The sequence below is a fragment of the Lepisma saccharinum genome, chromosome 13 (genome assembly GCF_977018435.1).
Source record: "Lepisma saccharinum chromosome 13, izLepSacc3.1, whole genome shotgun sequence".
In the NCBI taxonomy this organism is placed as follows: domain Eukaryota; kingdom Metazoa; phylum Arthropoda; class Insecta; order Zygentoma; family Lepismatidae; genus Lepisma; species Lepisma saccharinum.
The window spans coordinates 11,629,200-11,645,372 of NC_139241.1; the positions used below are offsets into that span (position 1 = coordinate 11,629,200).

The 16,173-nt window shown below is 37.1% G+C and overlaps 1 protein-coding gene across 4 annotated transcripts in view; it reads right to left on the reverse strand.

Annotated features, from left to right (window-relative positions):
- LOC145997173 (uncharacterized) overlaps positions 1–16,173 on the reverse strand; it is a 127,666-nt gene that overhangs the window by 75,027 nt on the left and 36,466 nt on the right. For 3 of the 4 annotated variants that reach the window (XM_083133863.1, XM_083133862.1, XM_083133861.1), the window contains exon 4: positions 12,940–13,380. In XM_083133863.1, the coding sequence (XP_082989989.1) occupies positions 12,940–13,380 (441 nt within the window). Of the gene's footprint in view, positions 1–2,016; positions 2,801–12,939; positions 13,381–16,173 lie in introns of those variants that run through there. The other variant, XM_083133864.1, reaches the window with a different exon arrangement.

Below are 16,173 nucleotides of genomic sequence, written 5' to 3' on the forward strand. Positions count from 1 at the left end.
ATGCCTTTGGTTATAAACTGGCAAGCAACGAAAGGGTGGAATTTTGCTGTCCTACATTTCCTTCCAAAGATTTTCTTCAGAATACCAGGTTTGTATTCGGAATACCAAATTTACCAGAAAATAGTATGTAGTATTAATTAAGGATAATTTTTCATTGATCAAATCTTTTGTTTGCGGGGGCTCCCTAACGACGTCACTGACTTGGCATTACACTAAAAGTATTCTAACTACACTCTACTCAAAGGAGAAATGACACACACAAGCAGGTTGAATAAAACATAGCAAGGAGCATGATTGGTCCCAAAGGCATAATATGTATATTCTTTAGAAAATAGATTTTACATGAAAATATTTACTACAATCATTACCAGATAATAGACTGAATAAGAACAAGTTTCTTCACATGCTCCAAACAAAAGAGAATGGTTTGGGTTATAAGTTTCCCCACAAAAATCACAAGGAAGCTGATGAAGTGATATAAGTTCTTCTTCATGAATTAGGAGATTATGTTTATAGCTGAATGGTTTTCCACAAGTTCCACAACTGTATATCAATCGCCTCAATAAATTCTTCCGAGTTTTGTACAACCACATTTCTGATGCAATGGTTTTCCATAAAGGTTACATCTAAATGGATGAATGCTTTAATGTACCTTTTCAGGTCTAAAAAGTACATTTCTTTTCTATAAAGCTTTTCACACAAGTATTGCAAAAATATGGGTGATCTCACTAGTGTGTCCTTTCATGGTTTGTAAGGTGAACTGACATATTACAATGGTGCGTTTTACTCACTATAAATTCAAATAAAAATATATAAATAACATATAATATATAAGGGCATTTCGTCGGAATCCCCTATTACAAGGGGCTTTCCGAAAAGATCGCAAAAACAATGAGAAAATATGGCGTAAAATGCAGGATGAAGGCCCCTAGAAATATTGAAAAGAATTTTACCGGGTACAAAAAAAGGGAGGGGGAACAAGGATAACCCGGAAGAACTATAAGGGGTATGCCGGATCGAATGTGAATGCGGGAATGAATATGTAGGGCAGACGGGGACAAACATGCGCACTAGATGGGATGAACATGATAAAGATACCTAAAACAGGCCTATCCGAACATATCATAATGAGCGGATATAGTTTTATAAAAAGGGAAGTAATTAAGAAAGAGGAGAATAAATTAATGAAGCTGCATTTATATGCACTGGAAAAAGAAAGAAGCTTAACAGAGATGATGGTAATCTGGAGGAAGGGTGGATCGCTTTTCTTAAAAAGTGGGATAAAGCGGTAAATACCGACACTAAAATGGGTTTCCATGTCACTCCCGAGGTTGCGAAGGCCGTCGAAGAAGAAAGGGAGTTCACCTTGGAATGGTGACGTATACGATTGTAAGAGGGTAACACTGGAGGGAAAATTTCACCTTCAATGCTGGATAGGAGCGCTCACAGTCTATGTGTTCTACCCAACACTGACGGAAGTCACTAGGGGACTGTAGTAAGACTTCGATTTTTATTTGTTTTAGTTGTGGTTTTTGTTTTTAACATAGGAAATTTTTTAACCAGCGAAGACTTCCTTCGGAGTTTTTATGCTGTCACCGTAAGTTTTTTACCTTTTCTATCCTCAACCTGAATCCTCAACTTACGATTTGACAACGCGGTACCATGTTTGGCACCTAAAGTTTTTTTTCTTCATTTTATTACCTGATGAAGGAAGTAGTACAGACTTCCGAAACGTCATTCTGAATCATTCCTACTCACTTGCCTAAGTTATTTATATATTTTTATTTGAATGTAAGGTGAACTGTTTGTAGAAATAATTTTTCACAAAATACATCAACAAAATGTGTGTATTTTTGACTTGGAAGATCACTTTTTCTTTTAAATTATTTTCCACAAGTTTTTCAACTGTAGGAGCAATCAGGGGTTATAAGAGGAATTACCTGGATAAAAGAATTCACACAAAGGTCACAAGCAAATGGTCGAACACCCAAGTGTATTCGTTTGTGTACTGAGGCAGTGATTTCTCTTAAATTAATTTCCACAGGTACTGCAAATCTAATGTCAAGGTCCCAAATGCATAGTCTCATGATTAGAAAGATCATTTTTGTTCGCAAACGACATTCTGCAAAGAGTCCAGCAAAATGTGTGCACTTAGGTGTGTATCCTAATATGTCTTGCAAGATCACCTTTTCTCTTATATGAATTTCCACAAGTATTGCAGCTGTAGGGGCAGTCTTCCGAATGACTTTTTCCATGGTTTGCAAGATGACATTTCTGAATGAATGACTTCCCACAAAGATTGCAAGAAAATAGCCGAACACCCGTGTGTGTTCTTTCATGTACTGTGAGATAACAATTCCTCATAAATGTCTGTCCACAAGTGCTGCACATGTAAGGGCGAGTGTCTGAATGCGTAGTTTGATGAGTAAAAAGCTCATCTTTCCTCAGAAATGACTTTCCACAATGACTACAACAAAATGCACGCACTCCAGTGTGTCTTTTTGTATGTTTTGAACAATCATGTTTTGTCTTGAATGATTTTCCACAAGTATTGCAGCTGTAGGGGCGGTCTTCTGAATGTATTGTTCCATGGACTGCAAGATCACATTTCCGACTAAATGGCTTCCGACAAATATCACAAAGAAATGGTAGAACACCCGTGTGTATTTTTGAATGTACTAGGAGAAGAGATTTTTTCTTAAATGTTTTCCCACAAGTGCTACAACTTAAAGGACAAGCTACTTTTTTGGTCTTTGATGAAGCAACTGAAGAAATTTCAGTTTTCATATTGCCAGCACACCTGCAAAAAATACAATATCTTTAGTAAATAAAATTTGCATTTTCAGACACTAGATGCTGTTCCATTAAGATTTGACACACAGAGAAGGTATTCTATGTAGAAATGTCAACACAAAATAGTGGCTTCACCAGGACTCGAACCCAGGGTCTCGGGCATAATGAGAACATTACTCTAAGCTGGGAGAAAACTTTGATATCAACAGTTTTTCCAAGGCAACAGATCATATTGTGGTATCACTGACAGAGACAATGATACTGTATGACAGAGAACAGTTTTCAAGTCCTGGTCACGCCTGCATTTTTTGGTGAAATTTCTACACATTGTTCTAAACCTCTATTTTTCACTCTTCTAATACTGTTTTACTCTCAAGACAATCTCTTTCAAGCATTCATGACCATGTCTATATTTACATTAAAAGATAAAAGTAAATAAATGTTACAATCAAAATTCTTATTCTGAATTACCAGAGAATTACTATTATATTCTGATCATCTTATACATTATGTTTCAATCACTATAGGTTAGTCCAAATTTAGTTAATGATTCGACTTAGATACAGGAATCTTACGACTTATGTCCAAACAGTTCCAGTCAACCCTAAAACAATACACTTAATACTGCAAACAACTCGGACACAGTTTGTGTCAGTCCATGGCCATCTTTAAAGGGAGGCCGGAGCCTTCAATTTGGCAACCCTGTAAACTTTGACATCAGCCGGCCGATGTTGCTCGGAAGAAAACATTAGAGAAAATGTCCAAACGTAAAGAAGTAATAATTTTCTGTAGCCTATTCATCCCGTAATAACTTCATTAGCCCAAATTGTATCAGCGAGTTTATTCAACTTATTTAATTTTTTATTAAAGTAGGGTAGTAAGTTGTAAAGTTGTTTGTTAAATATGCATTGGATTTTCTGAGCTGTACCAGGTGTATAAGCTTAAATCTGCTGTTTGCTCATGGATGGTGTTAGTGAGCGTATGAAGCTACCATGGGCATGCAATACCTGGTGTTTTTATGAGTTGGACATCTGCCAACACGAATCAGTGCACATCGTCAGCATGTGCAGACAACAACAGACAGTGTTCCTGTGGTAAGCATGTCTAGTTTTGTGCCAGAAAAAGAGCATATGCGGGAAGCTCTGCGTTTCTGCATCCATTTGAAGAAATCGGCTGCCGAATCGCATTGAATGCTTGTGGAGGCATATGGTGACAGTGCTGTATCAGAAGCAATGTGCAGGGATTGATTTCATTGGTTCAAAGATGGCAATTTTGACCTGAGCGACAAGAAACGTGAAAATCGGCCCAGGAAGGTTGAGGACTATCAATTGCAGGCTCTTTTGGACGAGGACGATACCCAAATGCAAAAGATGTTTGCCGAGCAATTGGGTGTTACTCAAGCAGCCATTTCCATGCGTCTACGTGTCATGGGAAAGGTTCAAAAGATCGGAAAATGGGTGTCGCATGAATTGACCGATCGGCAGTTGGAGAGACGCCAAAACACATGCGAAATCTTGCTTGCCTGACAAAAAAGAAAGTCTTTCCTGCATCGGATTGTGACTGGCGATGAAAAGTGGATATATTTCAAGAATCCTAAACGCAAGAAATCGTGGGTTGATCCTGGACAACCATCAACATCTTCCTCGAGACCAAATCGCTTCGGCCGGAAGACGATGCTGAGTGTTTGGTGGGATCAACAGGGTATCGTCTACTTTGAGCTGTTGAAACCTGGTGAAACTGTCACTGACCACCGCTACCACCAACAACTGATCAAATTGCACCATGCTCTGTGTGACAAAAGGCCGGATTATCAACAAAGACATGACAAGCTGATTTTCCTCCACGACAACGCCCCATCGCATACATCAAGACTGGTCCAAAACTACTTGGAGACACGCAACTGGGAGGTGCTACCCATCTCGCCTATTCACCAGACCTGGCCCCTTCCGACTATCATCTGTTTTCGTCGATGGGCCACACCCTCGCTGAGCAGCACTTCGATTCGTATGCAGACGTCCGAAAATGAGTGGTTTGCCTCGAAAGAGGACTTTTTTTGGCGGGGTATCCACAAATTGCCCGAGAGGTAGGCAAAATGTGTAGCTCATGAGGGCAAGTACTTTGAATAAATTTCTTGTTGCTTTCTATGAACAAACCATGTATTTTTCTGACTACAAAACAGCACATTTAAGCTTATACACCTGGTATATCTGCATTTCACGAAGTAGCTTTACTTGCTTTCTACATGTGAATCATTAAATTTAATAAACATCCACTATTGATGGCATTAAGAGTTTTTTAATCATGATGTGCAAAACAATCAGTGATATCGAAAAGCCATAACCATGACAGAGGCAGGATGACATTGATGGTATTTTGACCGAGTTATTAAAGTTTTGCAGCCTTGTACGTAACTGATATATTCTGACGCTGCAAAATCTCCAAATATAAACTGTGTTACCTATATATACACATAGCTTTATTTGTAAAATGATAGTTATTGCAAGTAGTAATTGAACACTTACTACATAAGATGCTCAATGTTTGTTATAATCTGCCATTTAGAACAGAACAAATACTCTATCTTTTGTCAGCTTAGGTAATTTTACATGTGTGTTATGTTATTTTCATGCTAACAATTAATTGCCTTTATTAGGTTTGACCGGTTAGATTTTTGTACCTCAGTGAATTTGTAAATTTTGTTTTTTGTTTTTTGGTAGGTTAGACCTGTTAGTAAGTTTGCTACTTCCTCTAGTTTTAGATGTGAACATCTTCATTTTAGGTTTGTTGCTCTTAATTATTTTATGTATTTGTCCTAACACACTTCAGTTTGACATTGAATTTGCATTCATTAGGTTTCAATAATCTACCAGATAATATATGAGGGTTATTTTTTAAGTAAGGTCAGTTTTGGATAAAAACGAAGTAAGTAAATATTGTTTAAAAAAAGCATTTATTTTCTGAATTTACTTACACTTCTCTATTTTTCTACACAATTTCCTTGCCGGTTTAAATATTATATACTTAATATATATTAAATATTATACAAACTACGAGTTCTTGGATACCCTCCTCTAGAACTCTGCCGCCTGTGATGATAGCCAGTTACTCACGGTCGTTTTCACTTCTTCATCAACGTCTAAACGCTTGCCACCCAGGAAGGTCTTCAGATGGCGGAAGAGGTGGTAGTCGCTACGTGCAAGTTCTGGACTGTATGGCGTATGATCGAATATCTCCCAGCCAAAAGATTCGATCAGATCTTGAGTTTCAGCCGCAGCATGTGGCCTTGCATTGCCATGAATCAGTACGACAGCGGCTGACAGCATTCCATGCCGTATGTTCTGGATTGCTCGACGAAGTTTTCTTAGGGTCTCACAGTAGGAAGCTGAGGTAATTGTTGTTCCTTGCGGCAAAAAACCTACCAACAAAACATCCTGCCTGTCCCAAAACACAGCTGCCATGATCTTGCGCTTTGAAAGTGTGTTTTGCTTTCACTTTGACCGGCGATGATGTGTTGACCATCCATAGTCTAGACCTTGCACCTAGCGACTACCACCTCTTCCGCAATCTGAAGACCTTCCTATCAGGAAGCATTTAGACACTGATGAAGAAGTGTAAACAACCGTGAGTAACTGGCTATCATCACAGGCGGCAGAGTTCTATGAGGAGGGTATCCAAAAACTCATTGTTCGTTACGATAAATGTTTAAAACGGCAAGGAAATTATGTAGAAAAATAGAGTGTATTTAAATTCAGAATATAAATGTTTTTTTGAAGAACATTTACTTACTTCGTTTTTATTGCAAAATGGACCTTACTTAAAAAATAACCCTCGTTTAAACAAGCATGGAAATGGCAGAATGGTAACCTTCTTGTAAAGTGCTATTCTACATGATTTCTTTATCGCCACAATATGACTTGTACTACTAATTGCTTCTGTATGACAAATACCTATCTACGCTGATATGCATTGTCCCAGAAAGTTATTCTATAGGTTAGCCCTTCACTGGTATATGTGTCAACGCAGTGCTCACCATAGATTATTAAAATCAAAGTTAAATTCCATATAAAATTATAGAAATTGCTATATTTTCTTGATATTTTGTTTCTAATAATATATAATCAGTAATATTGCAATACAAGAATGTAATTTTGTAATGTAGTAATTGAACACTTACTACATAAGATGCTCAATGTTATTCCGGAATTATAGCACATAAAATAATGGAAAACTACACATTTATCTTAAACGTTCCATGCCTGATATGATATGTAAAGTTGGCCTAATTTTTACTCCTTATTTCCAGTAATTTAACAGCAAATCTACATTTCCACTGTTACTGCATGTTTTCCACTTACTGCGTAATGTTAAATTTACAAAAACTAGAACATTTTACTTAAGATTCCCTACTTTCCTTTCGAATCAACAAAAATTTCACTATTCCCACCATGATTTCTGCTTTGATTTTCAAGCCAGCGAGACAGCATTGCCACATTTCAGCATCTGGCCTTAATAAAGATGACCGTGGTCAGTCTCTTCTATACGGATGACACCGACATAAAAATGGTGCTGTGCATTGTCCAAAACAACCAAATTTGTAAAAGCACATACATGGGTTGATTAGCATGAATAAATTCTTTCATTTTTTAAAATAATTTTCATACAGAAATAATTTAATGTTGACATTTTAAATTTGTATGAAAAGGATACAAATCAGCAATTCATTGCAAATACATATTCAAAAATGCCAATATAAGAATGAATGTATGCACCAAGCAATTTTCCCTGAACTAGCAATGTAGTACATCCCGAACCATGGCCATGTGGTCTAAGGTGCAAGCTTTGGAATCTGGCTATGAGATGCATGGAGTCTCCTGGAGCAAGCGTAACAACTTTTCCAGAGATTTCTCCCAATGTATGAGACTGGTGACCACCTGCCATCACGAGGAAATTGGGGAGCTATGAATGAGTAATGTAACCCGATCATGGAAACCTACAAGAACAACTTGGATTCGTTATGATGACCACACGTCACTCCATAATTGTTTGGATGATCTCCCATGTCCACTGAAAAGTGGAAGTGAGGCAGCAGTCAGTAGGGAGGCACTAGTCTTCACAAATTGTTATGCCACGTGATATTTACAAATGCAATACACTCTCTTAAACATTTACAATAACTAAAATCATTGCAAACAGTTAAAAATAACACACACATGCACAAAGAAAAAATTATTACATGCACAAAGTTCAGTGGTTCCACGTTGAGAATTGAATGTTTAGCATGTTTATTGCATCCAATATGAAACAAAAAAAACCAGTTATAATGTGACTGCAGCACAGTACACCATGTTCTGTAGTCTTGGAGCCTAACAAGTTTCTAGTGCCTACACTCTGAGCCAGAATAATCATCTGAGGGGAATGTATTGTGGTCCTGTCCATGAGTGATGATGATTGTCCTTTCTTCAATTTCTTATCATCATTCATCCTCATGATACCATCAGCCAAATGTAACAGAAAAGTGACTTAAAATAACCAAATGAAACAATCAATCATTTTGTTCCTTCATTTCTTCCATGTCCTGTATTTCAAACCATGACATCCCATAAAATTTCTTACCTTCACATGAGAATTATAAGAATTGCAGTGTACAGTAATGGACAGTTCTGGGTTGTAATGATTCCATTGAATGTCAATGGTATTGATAAACCACTTCGGAGGTGCTTAAAAATATGGAGTTTTCCCAGGAGACTTATTTTTATGTTTTTCACAAAAAACCTTAACAAATTGTTTTTTTAGTGTGATATCTACATGTCATATTTCCACAAGTTTACAGGTTGTCACTTTAATGGCACGTACGGACCACAGAAACGTACAGAGAACATCAAAACAAACAACTTTTCTTAGTAACACTTCTCTCGGTGTCTAGTTTCGGTGCTACAGTTGTTCAAAAAGTCTGTTTTGCCGCCTGAAAGCTAACGACCACACACAACATTTTATTGCATTTAAGACGTCTTTTCCTGTCTTGAAGCGATGCATTTCAGGGTTGCCAGGAACACACACATTCTGTGAACAATGACATAGGTACCATCAGCCACATTATGTACCGTAAAAGAAAGCGAGAAAACATGTTCTGTAATCCAACAGGAAGTGAACAAACTATACAAAAAATGGTAGAAAAAAAAAGGAATTCAAATGGAAGTGGTAATATTGAATTTTCTCAGCTTACATATCACATATTTGCAAATCTCGCTGCCCAATTGGCATCTACAATTTAGTCTATCCACTTCGTCTTTCTGATACTTGTTGTCTGTGACACACTGAACAGTTGACAAAATAGAAATGAAAGAACTAAAAATTTCAAAGGTAACACGTAATGTAATGTACATGCGGCAAGGCACAAAAATGGTTGAAAATAATGTGATATAAGTAGTAGTAAAACAAGCTCTCCAACGACTGTGTTTATCTACACACCGGATACACATGAAATAGTTTGCAACATTACTGTGAATACGGCAGTATACTCCATGCTGAATCATGATTAGCTTGTAACAACCTAAAAACCCTTGGTTGTGCATGTTATAGCCATAATGTAAGAACGTGAACCTCAGATACTGCTTCTATTAATACCACAATGCATGTATCAGGACAAATGGATATACAAACCTGTAGATATTAACCTTGCAACAAGATTTACAAATATTTGACAGGTAGCTGGGCGAAAACAGCCAAATGTAAATTGTGTCCAATAAAGTTTGTTCTTATGATGATTATATTTGACATGTAGGCTAAGGAACAAAATCCGATATTGGCACTTTGTTTTGTATACATTGTTTTTCTACCATCTTTCGCATCGTTGGTTCACTTCCTCCTTCCCCTGGGATGACTGCTGGTCTTCTGGCTGGTAGGCTGTGTTTACCTAGATGTTCGGTCTACTGGATGCGACCCTATCTTCATTTTACAGATCATAATGTGGTTGGTAGTCTGTTATTTTCCCCAACATTTGGGTGTTCCTTGCAACACTGCCATGCACTGTTTCGCTGCAGGAAATGACGTCACAGATCCGATCAAATGATGTGTATGGTTGCCAGCATCTGGTAAAACCGGCTTTTTTGAACGACTGTAGTGCCGAAACTAGCACCAACGAGAAAAATGTTACTGAGAAAAGTTGTTTGTTTTGATGTCCTCTGTACGTTTTCGTGGTCCGTGGGTGCCTGTCTAATATGTTACATTTTCAATAAGTTTTCTTACCTTTATATCTTTTCTGTAACAAATTTTGGAAAAAAAAACATTGATTAAAAGGTACTGACAACATATATTGATAAGGTATTTTAGAATTAATAAATGAAAATAACCTGAAAACCAGTAGGGTAACTAAGACGTTCTGCAAACCCTCCTCCAAAACTTTCGGTTGTGCGCCCCTACTCATTTATAAATAAAAGCTTTCTTTTCTAATAGATTAATTCACGCCTCCTACATATATTTTATGTATATACAAATATGAAAATAAATAAGATGTAATTTGAATCAGTGTAAAAAACTGGTATGAAAGGTGTGTGTATATATATATATATATATATATATATATATATATATATATATATATATATATATATATAAATCTTGCCCCTTTTGGCCCTCCTTGCTTTTATCCATTATATATATATATATATATATATATATATAATTGGAAATAGAAGATACACTTTAATATAAAAATTACAATATTGTTAAATGACCATTACCAGTGCTATGAGTTTTTTGATGGGAACAAATTCTTGACCAAACTGCCATTCCACTCAATCTCACTCTTGCCATTGTGCTTCTCAAGTAATTTTTGATCAATTTTAGCTTGGATCAGCTGATCAAGACGTCACAGGTGGATCAAATACATCATATAAGGAATGCAACTAATCAGAATGTTGTTTTATATCAAGAGAAATTATGCAACTTCGCTGATGGTTGATATGTACCTTCTTTTGATTTCAGTTAACACTACATTCCGAAAACTAACAATTTCTGTACCTATAGTGCAAGATACGCCTTCTTCATATTTCTCCCAGAAATTAGAAACATATTCTAGCAATTGTCAGAGTGCTCCGTTAGGACTGTTAGAATTAAAAAGATGAAGCTTCATTCGAGTTGTTTCATACTCTGAAATCTGTTGTATACTTGATTTACTAGAATATCTAAAGCACAGGGTAAAATCTTTACTTTAAAACAATCCAATGGGGTCAAGAAAGCTAACATCTTATGTCGGCTCGTCAAACAAGTTTTTTACTTTTATTTTCCGTTTGGTAGAAATTGACGTTTCTATTTCCCACCTCCTGGCCATTTTTTAGCTGCATTTTCTAACACCAAAAAATTATTCCGAGGCTCGTTAAGACCATGTAAAGACTGCATGCCTCAAGGAATATGCTGGAACTTTGGAAAGTTTTGGAAACAACATTTACATGTTCCAAGATTTACTTTGGAATTTCTTTCGTAATGCAGATGCTTTCGCTATTTCTGCATTTTGTTTGACATTACAATGACTTTTGACAAACAGTTTAAGATTAAATGGAAATTTACTTGAATTGCCAACAAGGAATCAAATCTAGACAACCATCCAATCTTTCACTTGCTGTCGTCTACCCTCTGGCGACGTAAGCAATGACTTGAACTATTCATCTAATGAAGGTTTTCTTCTAATTTGGCAATTCACTTTCTATATTTCTAGCGAGTAACATTTTCTGTTTGCAGTTGTAGGGGCATAATATGTTTGGTTGAAAATGTAATGTAACACAGGAAAACTTTTGTGAACTATCAGGCCTTCTTAATTTATCATTTTTACTGCACACCCCTGCTCCGTGGGGGTTGCAGGGGTGTTATTTACGCCCCTGCTGAAAACTTTCTGGTGGATGGAATGGCCACTAACTGTGAAATTCCAAATGGAATTCTCGTACAATATTTTTACAATATGCATGTAAATTATTCAATGATATTTTCAAAACTATAAGCAAAAGCAGCATGTAATTAGTGACAAGGACAAGTAAAATTCAGCAATGAAGAAAACATGACATCTAGCAGCTTAAATTTGATAGAGGTGGTGACAACACACTTGATGTGGTCCGATTACAGCCTAACATTCATTAACAATAGAAATTTGTAGTGAACTGCAAACAATGCCATTTGCCAGTTTTATTGGACACAGATTGTAAGATGAGCTATACCCATCCCTAGTCCAGAAAGGGTAAAAACACAGAAGTGTCTGTGACTGCACATGACCGACAGGAAAAAAATAGTTTATACTACAAAAGGAGTAACATTGGGCAAAAGGTATAACTCTACATCTTACTGCCAAAAGAACAGATGACAGTATAGGGCTGTGTCAACAAAAAACAACCAGTCATCGAACTGGCCACTGCCATTGCCAAAGCTTGTCATCCTGCTATTGACAAAGTCAAAGGCTTCTGCATGTTACAGTTCATTTCATGCTGGTTTCCCCGAGATTTCTTGTGCTTTCAGCAATGAAGCAGATGACACAAGAATATTGGCAACAGAATTCATGTGACTCAGCACAGATTAGCCGAAAGCCAGTATGGTTATAGCTTCTGACCCATAATCAATGTACAGAGTGGTTACAAAGTTGGCATAGCCCTTTAAATTTCGATACTATGATAGTGATGGTTGAATGTTTGATGTGAATACAAACCGGATAGTTTAAGAATCCGAAACATCAGCATGGAGCCCATCATTTTGTAGCACAGCTGAATTCTGTGCCATGTTCTGGCAGGCTTTATGGAGATAAATCGGAATCCCATACATCAATGCAGTTTCCACAGCTGATCGTATTTCTTGGATTGTGGAATACAGGTCATTTCTGACTCTGTCATTGGAGAACCACTCATGGGACTTCTCAGAGGTCCTTCAGAACCTCTTCCAATCCAGCACCTGGGAAAAGTCTTGTTCAGATAATGACACAGTTGCAAATGCAAAGTGTGACAGAACATGGTGAGAATTCTGCTGTGCTTTGAAAATGATGATGTTCCTGACTTTTAAACTATGTATGTGTTCATATCATATCAAGCAGAGGGAGGGTAGGCTCCCTTTTTGACCACTCGGTACAAATTCAATCTACACACAATAAGACAATAGCAAATAATTACAAACCTTGTACTATCTGGAACCATTTCACATTCTGGAAGCAAATTTCCATGTGGTGAAAGTCTCTCATTAACGTATACTTCCTCCATGTGAGCATCATATGCACCCACGCACGAGTCTTCAATCTTAACTTCCACCTTGGCATCATTGACAAGTGGTGCACTACAACTGTAGGTTTCCTCTACAAATTCAAATTTCTTTTTCATTCCTTTTGGGATTCTGTCACTGTCAAAATCAACAAGTGGATCTGTTGAGTCCTCAGTTTCTGAAGGAAAAACACTCTTCATATCACCAATCATATTTAAATATTCCTTATCTGCTATAGAACACATTTCAGGTGTGGAGGATTCTGCTACATCTGGTAATGTTGAAAAGATGGTGGCATCTCTCCCAACATTATCCTTATATGATCCATTCAAGCCTCTGGTGTGGTCGCTTACACTCAACCTGTAAATGTCACAACACAGGAAAACACTTTTAATAACAATAAACACCAGTGGAGTATTCTGAAAATTTGATCCAGTTAACTACAATAATTCTAATTTATTACGTATGTTTATTATACACCCCATCTACATGTAAAGGAAATGAAACACCAGTGCAGTTAGCATGGTAAACAAAAGTCTGACAACTTGAAATATTCTGGCAATTTCTATATTTTCATAAAAATCTTTCTTTCTTTTCCTCAAATTGGACCAAGATTTTCCTGCACTAAGGGAAATTTCCCTTCATGTAGAAACACTGCCTCTGCCATGCAGGTTCAGAAAGCAGGAAGAAACAAGCAGTGTTCTCCCGCCAACTATTTGCAATGGTGAAACCGGTGATGGACACTGCATTTTTTTCTTTAACTAGTCACTTGCTCACTTTTTCTTCAGCTCTCTTGCCTCCCTCTAAACATTCCGGGAGGAAACCCCGTCATCTGAAGAGTGCTATTGGAGAACAATCAGTGGTGTACATAAACCAATCTTTTAAGTTTGAAATAATTTAGTTAAATTCTCGTTTAGAGGCTTGTTTTAATAGTAGCTTGCATCATATAAAATAATAATATGGATATCCAGATAATCCAAATATCGAGATAACATGACAAATAGCCTGTAAAATGGATAAACGATCAATCTGTCTGGATAGTGCACACATTCGGATACTCCGAACATCTGGATAATACAAATATCAGATATTCGAATATCTGCATAATCCATATATCAGAATTTCTGATATCCAGATAATATTTGACCACGCCTCTTTCAAGAAGATTTTTCCATATACTGATGTTCCTCAAGGAATCCCATGTAACTAGTAACTTGTTTCTTTATTTAATGATTGCAAGCTACGTTTATGCAATACTTTTAGAAATAACTTGAGTCATACAGACAGGAGGTTCTCTTTATTTTTTGGTGCAACAGATCCAGTCAGTTGCCATTTCCTCACCAAATCTTAAATTGTGCTTTTTCCTGGTACTGGATGGTGTGGAAATTTGTCTCTGAATAATTTCAGTGTTTTCTGGATAGAACTGGTATGTGTGTATTCATCCACTATCACAATATTCTCTGGTGTTGAATATAACATCTTTTCAAGACTCTCATTCACAATGTGGATCACAGTTGCCTTGATATACAAGAACAGGTGTTGATATGGTGGGGAGGGAGGGAAGGGACATGTGATGTGGCTGGAGGAGGATGGGAGTGGGATGGCTGAGAACCAATAGTTTCAGACCAAGTGAGTGAGGTCTGTTAGGATGAACCAGGCCAGATTCCATGCACTGAAAAATTTCACCACATTTCCCGAATTTACACCACACTTAGAATCCAACGTAACCAAGTTAAAAGTAATAACAAGAAGGGAAACCACAGAGAAATTGATAGTTTATTAGGGGCATCAGGGGTGAGATTTTACATAATGATTCCCACTTATTAACTAAATGCTAAACAAATAATTGTTTACATAAAAATCACAACAATTACAGCATAACACATAATCGTAGTAAAATTTAATAATATTTCTATTAATTCTAATATCAACCAAGCACAACTCAAAAACTGGAACAAGAAAGTGGTAAATGCCAATAGCTACTTAGTATAGTTGATTTGTATTTGAAACTTGTGTAACGTCGTTCATCACCTTTAAAATTGTTTAAACATGACCTCTTTTCCCAGAGTAGTAAATATGCCATTTTTCTGTAACTACCACCAGTATATCAAATTGAAGTATTAAACATTTGCTTGTTCTTATTTACTTGGTTCAAAAACCTTCTTTTAATCCACTACTATAAAAATGTGAATTTTTCAGAAACACAGTAAATTTCCCCAAGTTTTACAGGACTTTTCCAGAAGAAGTAAATTACATGACTTTTCCACGGTTTCCAGACTTCTAGTCACCCTGTATGGTGGAAAACTTAAAAGATGCAGATATACTCTGGTTACAAAGACCTGTATCAAGATTTGGTACGAATACAAATGTTGACTTGGCACAGGGATGTACCTAGGTTGATCAGTTCGGGGGAAACAAATCTGGAATTTGTTCCTATGTAAATATTACCAGAGAGTAAAGGTAAAACGCTTAGGAGATGATTCTACAAGTGAAAATAAACACAGAAGTTCATGTGACGAAATGTCGAAAACGGCACCCATTTGGAGTTATTGAAGAGGGAAAAATTGCGAAAATTATGTTTACAAGGAAATAGTGGCACAACAGCCAATCATATGACCGTGGCAAAGAGCCTTCCACAAAGAAATGCGGCATGCTCTATTCAAAAAAAGCACATGGCAGATGTGTGAAGTTGATGCACAAGCGATTCCCCAAAGGAAGCAAAGGGGTCTGTTGAAGTCATGGGGGTAGGGAAGGGTTTAGCGAGATGTGTTATCCACGGAAAGTGATATGTGGAGACTGACAACTAAGAAGAAAGCGAATATCCGTAGTGGACATCATCATTACGTAGAAAAAACAAAGATGGTGGTGGTACTGTGCTAGGTTGCATATGTGTCGACATGTTCACTGTGTGCAGAGTGGAGGTGCCAAGGGAGCCACATCACAGATGATGTTCAAACTGTCTGCCATTAACTTCCACACAGAGATAACAATGCCGAATTAACGATTGTCTAGTGCAACTAAACCCCGCAGTGTCTGCTATCGTCGCTGCGGCAACATTAAAGCGTGCAACAAGATCCTCGGCCCACATGACAGGTGTTTCCTATACGAGGCGTTTCATCTCTCCCTATAGAAAAAAGTCCAGGGGAGTGATGT